Source organism: Nycticebus coucang, chromosome 10 (genome assembly GCF_027406575.1).
Source record: "Nycticebus coucang isolate mNycCou1 chromosome 10, mNycCou1.pri, whole genome shotgun sequence".
Classification (NCBI taxonomy): Eukaryota; Metazoa; Chordata; class Mammalia; order Primates; family Lorisidae; genus Nycticebus; species Nycticebus coucang.
Genome location: NC_069789.1, coordinates 41,099,997 through 41,114,275, shown reverse-complemented (window position 1 = coordinate 41,114,275; position 14,279 = coordinate 41,099,997). Strand labels below are relative to the sequence as shown.

Below are 14,279 nucleotides of genomic sequence, written 5' to 3'. Positions count from 1 at the left end.
TCTTTTACAAGTTCTTTTTAATATATTTGTAGTAGAGACACAGACGATTCACATATATTCTCCCACTAATGAAAAAAAAGACTTTTGCCAAGTAAAATTAGTTATTAAATCAGAATCTCACTGAAAGTTAACACCAAAAAATAAAAGTGAAGGCTATAAAGTCCATATATATATGTATGTGCATTTATGTGTGATATTAAGTATAGGCATACATATATTATACAAGATTTTCCTTTAACTACAGTAAAAGTTGCAGAGACAGATACTTGTCAAATAAACTAGATGTACAATAAAAAATGATTCCAGGCCAGGTGTGATGGCTCACATCTGTAATCCTAGCCCTTAGGAGGCTGAGGCTGGTGGATGGTTGAGCTCAGGAGTTCAAGACCAGCCTGAGCAAGAGCCAGACCTCTGTCTCTACTAAAAATAGAAAAACCAGCCAGGCATTGTGGCGGGCCAAGTGTGGTAAGCATTTGGAGCCCCAGCTACTTAGGAGGCTGAGGCAAGAGGATCACATGAGCCTAAGAGTTTGGAGGTTGCTGTGAGCTCTAATGACACCATGGCATTCTACCCAGAGTAACTGAGTGAGACTTTATCTCAAAAAAAACAAAAAAACAACTCTAGACAATAATCCTTTCCTTGAAACATCAACAGTTACTCAAGGAACCATGGTCTCATAATCCACAAAGGAAGACCTATTCATTAGTTATGTTTTATAAAAGGTACATCTTTAGAGTTTACAAACAAGGCTTTATTGGCTTAAAATTTTAATGTATTTGCATAATGTATTCTCTATTGTTTCACTTTGAGACATCTCACCAAAATGCCTGTATGAAACCTGGCATTTTCAAAAGCAATCAGAAGATAAAAGGTTGAAGTTGTACCCTCTCTTCACTATTATATAAGCCTGATCATTCAGTCAAGAAGCGAAAGGAAAAAATAAATGTTGCAGTCTCATATTTAAGAAGATACTACGTTTGATGTGAGAAACAACAGGCAGAATTTGAAATTCAGCTACACAAATCTAAAACCAAAGTATCTAAATAACAGTTTTTCTTCTTATTAAGCCATTTAAAAAAAACCTATCACAAAGTTCACTGCAATGTTGGGATGGGGATAACAACATGTAACTTACCAACGTGGATACATTCTGAGAAACTCATCTTTAGGCAATACTGTTATTGTGCAAATATAGAGACAACTCACACAAACCTAGATGATATGTATATTTTTTGGTATGGAAAACCAAATGTCTCAGAACCATTACTGATTACTAATCACTTCTACTTGACCTGTAAGTCAGTATCAAGTGCCACATACACATATCAGGTTTATATATGTGTTTCATTTATAATCTTATGGCACCACCTTCATATACATGGTCCATCAATGACTGAAATGTCATTGGACAGATTGGAAAAGCCTGAAAGGGCCATGCATCCCACTGTTTTGTCTTTAAACCAGCTTTGTTTTATATTTACACTATTAATTTAAAAATTCTACTGAGAATGAAGTTCTCATTTAATCCCTGAAAGAGATTTTCATTCGAAAAAATCTGTCTAAGGTGCAAAACAGGCTGGGAGCAGTGGCTCACACCTGTAATCCTGACCTTTGGGGAGGATGAGGAAGGCAGATCGCCTGAGCTCAAGAGTTTGAGACCAGCTTGAGCAAAAGGGAGACCCCTATCTCTAAAAATAACCAGCATCAGTTCAGTACCCCTTAGCTAAGTGGTTAGAGCACCAGCAACATGCACCAGGGCTGGTGGGTTCGAACCTGGTCAGGGCCTGCTAAACAACAATGACAACAGTAACAAAAAAATAGCCAGGCAGTAACATCATAGCACTCTACCGAGGGCGACATAGAGAGACTCTGTCTCAAAAAAAAAAAAAAAGATAAAAAGTGCTGGGTGTTGTGGTGGGTGCCTGTAGTCCCAGCTACTCAGAAGCTGAAGCAAGAGGATTACTTGAGCCCAAGAGTTTGAGGCTGCTGTGAGCTATGACACCACATCACTCTACAGAGAGTTGACAAAGTGATACTCTTATCTTTAAAAAAAGGTGCAAAACAATGTGTATAATCAGGCTACCAATTGTGCTAAAAGGTAGGAGGAAAATATTTATATGTATTTGTATTTATTTATATAATCAAAAATCCCTCAACAAATACAAAAGCAACTGGTAATAGTGATTACCAACTCATGGTGACAGGGAAACTGGAAAGATGGAAAGCAAATCTGAGATCTTATTTTCTGAGATTCTTGAACCAAACAAATAAATATGCTACCCATTTCAAAAATTAAATTGAAAACTAACAAATGCTACCTGCTAACATCATAGCTCTAGTATTCACTGACTTAATGTGATAAACTAATCAAAATTTGTTTTAAAAAAATTACGTTCACAGTTGAATTTACTCAAAACTGTACTTCACTTCAAGTAAAGTTCCAAAGTTTTATTACCTGGTCTGTTTCTTAGGACCTTGCCCTTCTCCTGCCCCACTTGACGACAGTCCACTTCCTTGGTTTTTAGAAGAGTCTTTCCTTTGACCATCATTTTGTTTCTGAGGCTTATTCTGCTTTTCAGATTTATTTTCTTTTTCTTTCTTCTTCTTATCCTTGTCCTCGGCTCCAGTGGCAGACACAGGCTTATATTCTACCCCCGTCAGGGACTTGTACTGTGTCTTCAGCTGTAGAAGTTCTTGTACGGCTGTATCTACTTGATCCTTTAGTTTAAGAAAGGAGAAAAAAAGATAGTATTTAATTCAAATCGCTGCTTACACACAATTAAATACAATGTCCAATGCTTTTTAAAAAACTAAAAGCAGGGGATGTGGTAGGGAGGTAGAGAATATTAAACACATTAGCTACTAAAAAATAAATAAAAGAATGTGACAGAAAGAACTGTGCAGATGAGTGTAACAGTCTATAACTGCACTGTCCAAACAGTAGTCACAAACCACATGTGGCTGTTTAAATTTAAAGTAAATAAAATTTAAAATTCATTGCCTTAGTCATGACAGCCACAACCAAGTATTCAATAGCCATAGGTGGCTAATGACTACTGTATTAGACAGTATTAGTATAGAACATTTCCATCACTGCAGAAACTTCTATTAGAAAGCACTGGTAGGCTGGGTGTGGTGGCTCGTACCTGTAATCCTAGCACTTGGGGAAGCCAAGGAGCATGGATCGCTTAAGCTCACCGGTTTGAGACCAGCCTGAGCAACAGCGAGAACCCATCTCTAAGAATAGCCAGGCTTTGGGGTAGGCAAAGCTACTTGGCAGGCTGAGGCAAAAGGATCATTTGAGCCTAGGAGTTTGAACTTACTATAAGCTATGCCTCAGGGCACTCTGCCAAGGGCAATGAAGTGAGACTCTGCCTCAAAACAAAAAACAAAAAACAAAACAACAACAAACAAGCACTGGTATAAGGGTATATATATCCTGTTCTGTGGGATTCAATGTTAAAGAGCCATTAAATTATATAAGGTGAACATTTCACAATAATAAAGATAACAGTAATCAAATTTTGTATTTAAAAGTTGAATTTTAAAACCTATAAAGACTTACTGTCTACCATTCATAAATCTATACAAATAAAAATCCTACTCCTATAAAGAATAGAATTAGTACAAACTACACCACAGCTCCAAATAAAACCTTCTATTTGAGACTGACAGATGCTAGGGCCTAGGTCCCTTTTTTTCTGGAATCTAGCAGGTCAGAGAACAGACAATTGAATAATTAAAATATAGTGTGTTTAAGACCTATGTCAGGGGGTGGTGCCTGTGGCTCAAGGAGTAGGGCACTGGCCAATATACCAGGTGGCAGGTTCAAACAACCCGGCCCTGGCCAAAAACTGCAAAAAAAAACAAACTATGTCAGGGGAAGGGCATTTTGTATGTCATATGAAAATATCCTGTAAAGTCTAGTTGGGGGATAAAAAAATCAACAAAGTAGCCTGTATCACGCTTGTAATCCTAGCACTTTGGGAAGCCGAGGTGAGTGGACTGCCTGAGCTCACAGTTTTGAGACCAGCCTGAGCAAGAACAAGACCCCGTCTCTAAAAATATCCAGGTGTTGTGGCAGGCACCCATAGTCCCAGCTACTCAGGGGGCTGAGGCAAGAGAATCACTTCAGCCTAAGAGCTCAAGGTTGCTGTGAGCTATAATGCCATGGCACTCTACTGAGGGCAACAAAGTGAGACTGTCTCAAGGGGGAAAAAAAAAATCAACAAAGGTTTCTCTAAAAGGCAAGGTAGGAGAGTTGAGAACTGAAACACTGAGTATTAGTTATAGATCTGATGGGACAGAAAGTGTTCCAGGCAAAGAAAATAGGCTGAAATGTATAAAACAAAAACACACAAACAAAATATCATATTAACCTTAGAGACTTTTTCAGCTTTAAGTTTCCGAACTACTTCTCCCTGAGAAGCTACTTTGTCAAAAAGTACTTTGGCTTCTGGTGTTTCTGGACCAGCAGGGTAAGAGTTTCTGACTGGACTTGAATCTGAACTTTGAGATGATGGAGGCTGACCAGGTATGTACTCCTTGCCAGTTTTTTCCTTGTATTGAGCTTTCAGGGACAGTAAGCATTCTACAGCTTCATTTATTTTAGCCTAAGGTAAAAAAGAAAAAGAGATAAAGTATCTTCTGAAATGTCTGTACATTTCAATATCTACAGAAATTATTAGCAAATAATTCAATTATTAACAAAGCATTCCTACAAATAAGTTAATCACAGAGAAACCCACGTTAAATCATTAGCCTAAAATAGAAATAAAGCTAAAGAAAGATTCAAGTTATTTTTCCTAAAACAGTAAAATGATAGTAATCACCACTATGCAGTCTTTTCTGATATTTAGAAGATATCTAAAGATTCTTGAGAAAATCAGAACCATGAATATAAAAGTAATCATTACCATTTTATGACATATTTACCCCTGTGCGAGACACTCTGATAAGTCTTCACATGAATAATACTATTTGGCTCTCAAAACAACCCTTATACATGTTTTATAGAAGTAAAACTCAGAAAAACTAAGTACTTTGCCCAAAGTTACACGGTAAGTGTAGAGCTGGTATCTGAATCTAGGGTTTATTTCAGAGACTGTGATCTGGCCCACTACAGTATGTGGAGCATTATAGAAGGTATGAGACAACGATCCATATGTGCCTTTATTTTAACCCTACTACATGTCACAAAAATTGCTTTTCAAAGGAGACTATGGATATGTCTCTTAGAACAGATCATGCAAAGAACTGAAGTATAGGAAAAAATAATCTCTTTTAATATTCTAGTTTTCTGGGGGTGGTGCCTGTGGCTCAGTGAATAGGGCACCGGCCCCATATACCTAGGGGTGGCAGGTTTGAACCCACCCCTGGCCAAACTGCAACAAAAAAATAGCCGGGCGTTATGGCAAGCGCCTATAGTCCCAGCTATTTGGGAGGCTGAGGCAAGAGAATCAGCTAAGCCCAAGAACTGGAGGTTGCTGTGAGCTGTGACACCATGATGCTCTACTGAGGGCAACAAAATGAGACTCTGTCTCTTTAAAAAAAAAAAAAAAATCCGGTTTTCTGGATTAAAAGGCATTTACAAAGAGAAACTAAATGGTATACTATTTTGTACAATACTATATAAAAGCAGAAGCTTAAAAGCTGCTGGCTCAGTGCCTGTAGCTAATCAGCTAGGGTGCTAGCCACATAAATCAGAGCTGGCAGGTTCAAAACCAGCCTGGGTCTGCCAAACAATGACAACTACAACCAAAAAATAATAGCCGGGCATTGTGGCAGGTGCCTGTAGTCCCAGCTACTTGGAAGGCTGAGGCAAGAGAATCACTTAAGCCCAAGAGTTTGAAGTTACTGTGAGCTATGACACTATGGCACTTTCCCCAGAGCAACATAGTGAGACTCTATCTCAAAACAAAAAAAGCACTTCTTAAAGTTCTTAATGGACAAAGACTGTTTTAACCTTACCTGGCATGTGCCACTACAAACACACACGTTTTCTAAGTGCTGATGTAGATCAATGAGAAGTAAAACAGCCTACACAAAAGACTTCACTCAGTTACGGTTCAGATGGGACTCTGAAGTAAGTAAAACAATGATTCTAGATTATGACTGAAAACTGAGAGGTCAGAAAATAATGAAAATGGAGAACTCGCCTAGTTACACTTAGAATGAATAGGTCTCAAACAGCTATTTTTGCAGCAGCCACTAGATGGAAACATTTCTCCATGGGGAGAGAATGGAACTTCAATAACAAAAAACCCCCAAGAACTTCATCAATTTGAAATGGTAAAAATGGAACCTTTCAAAATGGCCTGAACATCTCAATTCTAAATGAAAAGGCTCTTTCAAAAAAAAAAAAAAAAAGAAACAAAAAACAAAAACACTTTTTAAAAACTATGCTCCTTACCAGCATATTGAAAGAACAACACCTCCACTGGCATCAGCAATGACATTACCTAAAGCAGAGGCTCTGTTTGGCGGGATGGGAGATGAACACATAGTAATCAGAACAGGAAATCCTTCCTAACCAGGGAGTGGAAGTGCTGAGCTTGTATTATACATATTTTAAAAAGTCCTGTAGGGGATTTAGTGAACTAAAAGTTCACAGGTTCTCAAAGAAGGGCATTAAAAAAAAAAAAAAAATCAACTGATTAGAAATCTATACTTAGCTTATATACTTAAACCTGTAAGAAACAGCCCAATTACTGAATCCTGGAAGCCAATATATAGCACAATGGAGAGCCCAGGCGCTGGAGTCAAGCCTAGGTTAGAACACCTGCTCTGCTGCTTATCAACTCAACTGTCTGGTTTATTAACCTAAACCAAAACTTACCTGCTACTTTTCTCTAACACAAATCAAACACAAATTTCTCAGATTTTGCTAGAAGGTCCCTAAACCTGAAGTAAGTCTTCTGAAGGGTCTTCAACCACAATCTGCTGTAGGGTCAATTTATACTTATTTTGGTCAAAAGCAAGTTTATATTAACTATTAGATACAGATATAGCAGGAACCCACAACATACGAATTCCAAACAAGAATCTCAAAAAACATAAAGGGAAATATGTCTTCTTATCTTCTTCCCTTGCAACCTTTATTTTTTGGTCTGAGAAATCTTAATGCTCTCTGGAATAGAAATTCAGGTTAGTGGTTTTCCTTGATTACTGGACAAAGGCATACAGCAATATATTTCCTTTCCTGATAAGCTGTAGTCTGGGTCATAAAAACAAAAACATTGGTAAAAAATGGAATAGTAGAGTTTGGCAAAATATTTCAGATGTATTACTGGAGTATAAAATATGAGATACTATAAATTAAAATGCTCCAACTGTTAGCTGGGCACAGTGACTCACATCCCAGAACTTTGGGAGGCTGATGTGGGAGAATCACTTGAGGACAGGAGTTTGAGACCAGCTTGGGCAACATAGCAAGACCGTGACTCTACAAAATATAAAATAAAAAAATTAGCCAGGTATGGTGGCACATGCCTGCAGTCTCAAATACTTGGGAGGCTGAGGTGGGAAGACTGCTTGAGCCAGGGAGTAAAAGGTTGCAGGGGAGCTATAATTGAGCCTTTGTGCTCTACCCCAGGTGACAGACCTAGACTTTGTCTCCCCCAAAACAAAAAATCTGCAACCAGCCAGCACAGCGGCTCACACCTGTGATTCGAGCACTCTGGGAAGCCGAGGTGTGTGGACTGCCTTTGGTCACAGGTTTGAGACTAGACTGAGCCAGAGCGAGACCCCGTCTCTAAAAATAGCCGGGCATTGTAGTGGTACCTGTAGTCCCTGCTACTCAGAAGGCTGAGGCAAGAGAATCACTTAAGCCCAAGAGTTTGAGGTTGCTGTGAGCTGTGATACTACAGCACTGTACCAAGGGCAACAAAATGAGACTCTGTCTCCAAAAAGAAAAAAAAGCTGCAACCACAGAAGTAAACAGTGATCAGCAACCCCTCTCCCTTCTCTGGGTTTGACAAAAAGAGAAAACATTAGTGACAAGACAAACAATTGTAAATTATTTTCATTTAATATAATAATCACTTGATTCTGCTGTCATTTGTTACTTGAATTTGAAAAAATTATTAACTACAAAGGTCCTCAAACCTTTCCTCTAGGGTGCGGGTCATCAAATTTTTTTTCTATAAGGGCTAGATGATTTACATCATTTAGGCTTTTTGAGTCTCTGTGGCAGCTATTCAGTTCTGCAGGTGTAGCAGGGAAACAGCCCTAGACAATGCATTAATGAGTAAGGTTGCGTTCCAATAAACTTTCATTTACAAGAAACAGGTGCAGGCAAAATTTGGCCTGCAAGCATAACTTGATGAACCAGGCTGCAGAGCCAAAGTGTCACAACATTTCATAAAGCCTTTACCATCTCCTGGATCCCATCTCAAACAATACTAAAATTTCATATTCAAAACAAAATACTCGTGTAGATTTCAAATAGGTGAATCTGTTCGAAATCAAAATATTCTTTTCTAAAACAACCCCTTTAGAACTTTAAAAGATAATACTTAAAATTTTTAATGTAACATTAGGCTGCATGTGTTGACACCCACCTACAATCTTAGCACTTTGGAAGGTTGAAGGAGGACCCCTTGGACCATCCTACCTCTCTCTTTTGCTGGTATTATCTTATACACTAGGGATTCTCAAAACTGGATCCTTGAGCCAACAGCACTAGCATCACCTGAGCAATTATTTATGTATGTATGTATTACTGGTTTTAAGACCGTCTCCCTCTGTCACCCTAGGTAGAGTGTCATGGTGTCATAGTTCACAACAACCTCAAACTCTTCAGCAAAAGCGAGCAATCCTCCTGCTTCAGCCTCCCGAGTGGCTGGGTTACTGACACCCATAACGACTGGCTAGTTTTTTTCTATTTTTAGTAGAGACAGGGTTTCACTCTTGCTCAGGCTGGTCTCAGAACTCCAAGCTCAAGCAGTCCTCCAGCCTTGGCCTCCCAGAGTGCTATCATTACAGGTTGTGAGCAACTGCACATAGCCAGCTGGCATTAAATGTTATGATATCAAAATATCTGAACAATCTATAAACAACTTGTTTTATATGATGAGACTACCCTAAGCAGTTTGAAATCACATGCTTAGTTAAAAATGTGGTCTTGACTCATTCCAACATACTGACCTTAGAAGCTTTTTCACCTTTCAGCTTACGGACCACCTCCCCTTGTGCAGCAACTTCATCATACAGAGATTTATGTTCCAGAACACTTGGTGACAATTTAGAAGAAATATTCTGTGTTACTACAGCAGGAGGATTTCCAGGTTTATACTCCTGGCCAGTTTTCTCCTTATACTCAGCTTTCAAAGACAAAAGCTGTTTTACAGCTGCATCTATATCTTCCTTTGCTGCTTTCTTGGCTTTTAACTCACGAACTGCATCCCCTTGAACAGCCACTCTCTTGTAAAGAGCCAAGAAATCCTCAGATGTAGCACAAGTATTATTCACAGAAGGGGCTGGACTTTCTTTAGAAGGAGCAGATGTCTACCAAAACATAAAATCAAAATAATTAAATCATATTAAGTGTCTTTAAACAAAATTACATCAAACTGTTTCAAATCATAAAATTTTTAAACTAATTTCATTCCTCAGAGTTTATCCTAATAAAGTTTAATGAAGTAAACAAAGGCAGAGATATGTGGATATTTACTCTAGCATTTTTATCATGGTAAAAACCAGAAAATACCCTAAATCTTTATTAGTAGGGAAATAGAGAAACTAAGATACATTCATCAAGTGTTAAGAATAAATTGCCGCACATGTAATTGAGTCAGTTATTTAAGTTTTTTCTTGACTGTAAAGAGGGATAACTCTTTACAGGTTAAAAAAGTGAATATCTAAAGCATCAGGTAGCATTATTCATGTTTTGTTTTTGTTTTTTTAAGATGAGATATATTTAGATTGCTGATAAGGTAAAAGCTCCATGCAAGGGTGGTGCCCATAGCTCAGTGGGTAGGACACCGGCCATGTACACGAAGGCTGGCAGGGTTCGAACCCAGCCCAGGCCTGCAAAACAACAACAACTGCAACAAAAAAACAGCCAGGAATTGTGGGTGCCTGCAGTCCCAGCTACTGGGGAGACTGAGACAAGAGAATCACTTAAGCCCAAAAGTTTGAGGTTGCTATGTGCTGTGACCCCACAGCACTCTACCCAGGGCAACAGCTTGAGACTCTGTCTCAAAAAAAAAACAAACAAAAATAACACCAAAACTCCATGAAATACTATGATACACATATAATGCCACCTCATCACTGGGGAACAGTTCCACTTGTGTAAAATTATACATTTATAGGTATATGTTGTTTATAGGTATATATATAACAAATCTAGATATATGTACATGAAAATTGCCTCTGGATAAGGGAATAAGCATACTATATATTTTTTTATTTTTTAATTAATTTTTTAAATTTTTTTTGCAGTTTAAACCCACCACCTCCGGCATATGGGGCTGGTGCCCTATTCTGTTGAGCCACAGGCGCCGTCCCCCCACCTTTTTTTTGAGACAGAGTCTCATTATGTTGTCCTCAGTAGAGTGCCGTGGCATTATAGCTCACAGCAACCTCAAATTCTTGGGCTCAAGCAATTCTCTCCCCTCTGTCTCCCAAGTATTTGGGACTATAGGTGACTGCCACAATGCCCGCCTATCTTTTTGTCGCAGTTGTCATTGTTGTTTAGCTGGCCCAGGCTGGGTTCAAACCCACCAGCCAAAGTGCATGCGGCTGGCACATTAACCACTGTGCAACGGGTGCCAAGTCTATTTTTATTCTTAATGTCATGCTTTCTTTTGCCTAGAATGCTTTCTTCAGCACTGAAACCCTTCTGACTTTAAATCCCAGCTCACATCATACCTTCCTCATGACTTTTTTCTTTGTGGTCCTCTACCTAATTTTTCAGAATAATCTCATCCATATTTATGGAGTTATGTGTATTAAACTCCAGAACTTTTCATCTCTACTTGAAAATTCTGTTCTAATCCCAGACTCAGCATTTTGAAGTCTTCAAGACATCTTTACCTAGACAGCTAATAGGCACCTCAAGCTTTATCAGATTTACATTTTACATGGATAGGGGTTAGGTCATCTAAGATACCATATCACTCAAAATTCCTTAAATCACTCATGATTTACAGTATTATTTAGTCAGATTCTACATGTACGCCCATAAACATTATACGTTTATGTGTTTATATGCATATATAAACGCATAGTATTTTACATATAATAGGAAAGAATAAAATTAAGCCCTGGACTTCTGAAAAAACAAGACCAAAACTCTGCCACATCTATCAATTTTCTCAATTAATGTGAATGGTTTGAACTCTCCTTTAAAGAGGCAAAGGCTGGCTGACTAGATACAAAAACTCAGACCAGATATCAATTGCCTACAAGGAGCTCGCCTTACCTCAAAAGATAAAACAAGATTCAGGGTGAAGGGATAGGCAACGGTATTCCAGGAAAATGGAAAGCAGAAAAAAGCTGGGGTTCCAATCTTGTATGCAGATACAATGGGATTCAAACCAACAAAAATAATGAAAGACAAAGATGGACACTTCATACTGGTCAAGGGAAACACACAGTATGAAGAGATTTCATTTACGCACCCTATCTGAATGCTACTCAATATAGAAAACGAACCCTAATTGATCTGAATGATGTATCTTCCCACACTATAATAGTTGGAGATTTTAACACCCCATTGGCAGTACTGGACACATCCTCCAAGTAGAAACTAAACAAAGAAATAATGATCTTAAGTCCCTAGAACAAATGGATTTAGTAGACATTTATTTATAGAACACGTTATCCTAACAAAACCGAATACACATTCTTCTCATCAGCCCATGGATCATCTTCCAAAACTGATCCTATATTAGGTCACAAGGATAACCTCAACCAATTCAAAAGAACAGAAATTATCCCCTGTGTCTTTTCAGACCATGAATAAAAATTGAACTCAACAGCAACGGAAATCATCTTCAAATAAAATCATGGAAACTAACCTTATGCTGAATTATAGCTAGGTCACAGACAAGATTAAGAAGATCACTGGATTTCTGGAACAAAATGATAATGAAGACACGAACTATCAAAACCTATGGGATACTGCAAGAGGCAGTCCTTAAAGGGATATTTATAGCATTAGATGCCTTCATCAAGAAAACAGAAAGAGAGCAAGTCAGCAACCTAATGGGCCATCTCAAGCAATTGGAAAAGGAAGAACAAGCTAATCCCAAACCCAGCAGAAGAAAAGAAAAAAAAAAGGCTCAGTGCCCGAAGCACAGTGGTTACAGCGCCAGTCATGTACATCAAGGGTGGAGGGTTCAAACCCAGCCTGGGCCAGCAAACAACTGCAACAAAAAAATAGCCAGGTGTTGTGGCAAGCGCCTGTAGTCCCAGCTACTTAGGAGGTTGAGGCAAGAGAATAGCTTAATTTGAGGTTGCTGTGAGCTGTGATGCCTTGGCACTCTACAGAGGGCGACATAATGATACTGTCTAAAAAAAAAATTAGAACAGAACTAAATAAAATTGAAAACCAAAGTATTAATCAGAATATCAGTGAAACAAAAAGTTGGTTCTTTGAAAAGACTAAAACAATTGATAAACCCTTGACTAAACTAACCAGAAACAGGAAAACAAGATCTCTAATAACTATAATCAGAAACGATAAAGAGAAAATAACAACAGATGCCACAGAAATACAAAAGATTCTCAACAATTACTACAAAAAACTCTATTTCCAGAAATATGAAAATGTAGATGAGATGGACTGATACCTGGAAGCACAATACCTTCCAAAACTCAGCCAGAAAGATTTCGAAATCTTGAATAGACCAATATCAAGTACTGAAATAGCATCAATTATACAAAATCTCCCTAAAAAGAAAAGCCCTAGACCAGAAGGTTTCACACCAGAATTCTATCACTTTCCAAGAGGAACTAGTTCCTATAATGCATAAATGTTTCCAAAATATACAGAAAGAAGGAATCCTTCCTTATACATTCTATGAAACAAATATCACCCTGATCCCCAAACCAGAAAAGGATCCAACAAAAAAAGAAAGCTACAGACCAATATAATTGATGAATATCGATGCAAAAATATTCAACAAGATTTAAGCAAACAGAATACAACAACACATTAAAAAGGTTATATACCATGATCAAGTGGGTTTTATCCCAGAGACAAAAGGTTGGTTCAACATACGCAAATCTGTAAATATAATACACCACATAAATAGAATCAAAAACAAAGACTGTACGATTCTTTCAATTGGTGAGAAAAGGCTTTTGACAATATCCCAGCATCCTTTTGTGATAAAAACACTCAAGAAAATATACTTAGAAGGAATATTCCTTAAGGTGATAGAGGCTATCTACAGAAAACCCACAGCCAATATATTGAATGGAGTAAAACTGAAATCATTTCTACTCAAATCTGGAAACAGACAAGGATGCCCACTGTCTCCATTGCTATTTAACATAGTGTTGGAAGTCCCAGCCATTGTAATCAGGCAAGACAAGATCAAAGGAATCCAAATGGGAGCAGAAGAGGTCAAACGCTCCCTCTGCAGAAAACATGATCTTGTATCTGGAAAACCCCAGGGACTCAACTGCAAAGCTCTTAGAAGTGATCAAGGAGGGCAGCGCCTGTGGCTCAGTGAGTAGGGCGCCGGCCCCATATGCTGAGGGTGGCGGGTTCGGACCCAGCCCCAGCCAAACTGCAACAGAAAAATAGCCGGGCGTTGTGGCACGCGCCTGTAGTCCCAGCTGCTCGGGAGGCTGAGGCAAGAGAATCGTGTAAGGCCAAGAGTTAGAGGTTGCTGTGAGCCGTGTGATGCCATGGCACTCTACCCGAGGGCGGTACAGTGAGACTCTGTCTCTACAAAAAAAAAAAAGAAGTGATCAAGGAATATAGCAGTGTCTCAGGTTACAAAATCAATATCCACAACTCAGTAGCCTTCATATAGGCCAACAACTGTCAAGCTGAGAACAAAATCAAAGACTCTATTCCTTTTACAATAGCACCAAAGAAGATGAAATACTTGGGAACATATCTAACAAAAGATGTGAAAGATCGGGGCGCCTGTGGCCCAGTGAGTAGGGTGCCGGCTCCATATACCAAGGGTGGTGGGTTCAAGCCCGGCCCCAGCCAAACTGCAACAACAAAAAAAAACAGCTGGGCATTGTGGCGGGCACCTGTAGTCCCAGCTACTCAGGAGGCTGAGGCAACAGAATCGCCTAAGCCCAGGAAC

At 38.7% G+C, this 14,279-nt stretch overlaps 1 protein-coding gene across 2 annotated transcripts in view; it reads right to left on the bottom strand.

Annotated features, from left to right (window-relative positions):
* EPRS1 (glutamyl-prolyl-tRNA synthetase 1) overlaps positions 1 to 14,279 on the bottom strand; it is a 116,712-nt gene that overhangs the window by 27,317 nt on the left and 75,116 nt on the right. For both annotated transcript variants that reach the window (XM_053606388.1, XM_053606389.1), the window contains 3 exons: positions 9,148 to 9,507; positions 4,380 to 4,613; positions 2,456 to 2,718 (listed from right to left, as the gene is read on the bottom strand). In XM_053606388.1, the coding sequence (XP_053462363.1) occupies positions 2,456 to 2,718; positions 4,380 to 4,613; positions 9,148 to 9,507 (857 nt within the window). The remainder of the gene's footprint in view (positions 1 to 2,455; positions 2,719 to 4,379; positions 4,614 to 9,147; positions 9,508 to 14,279) is intronic.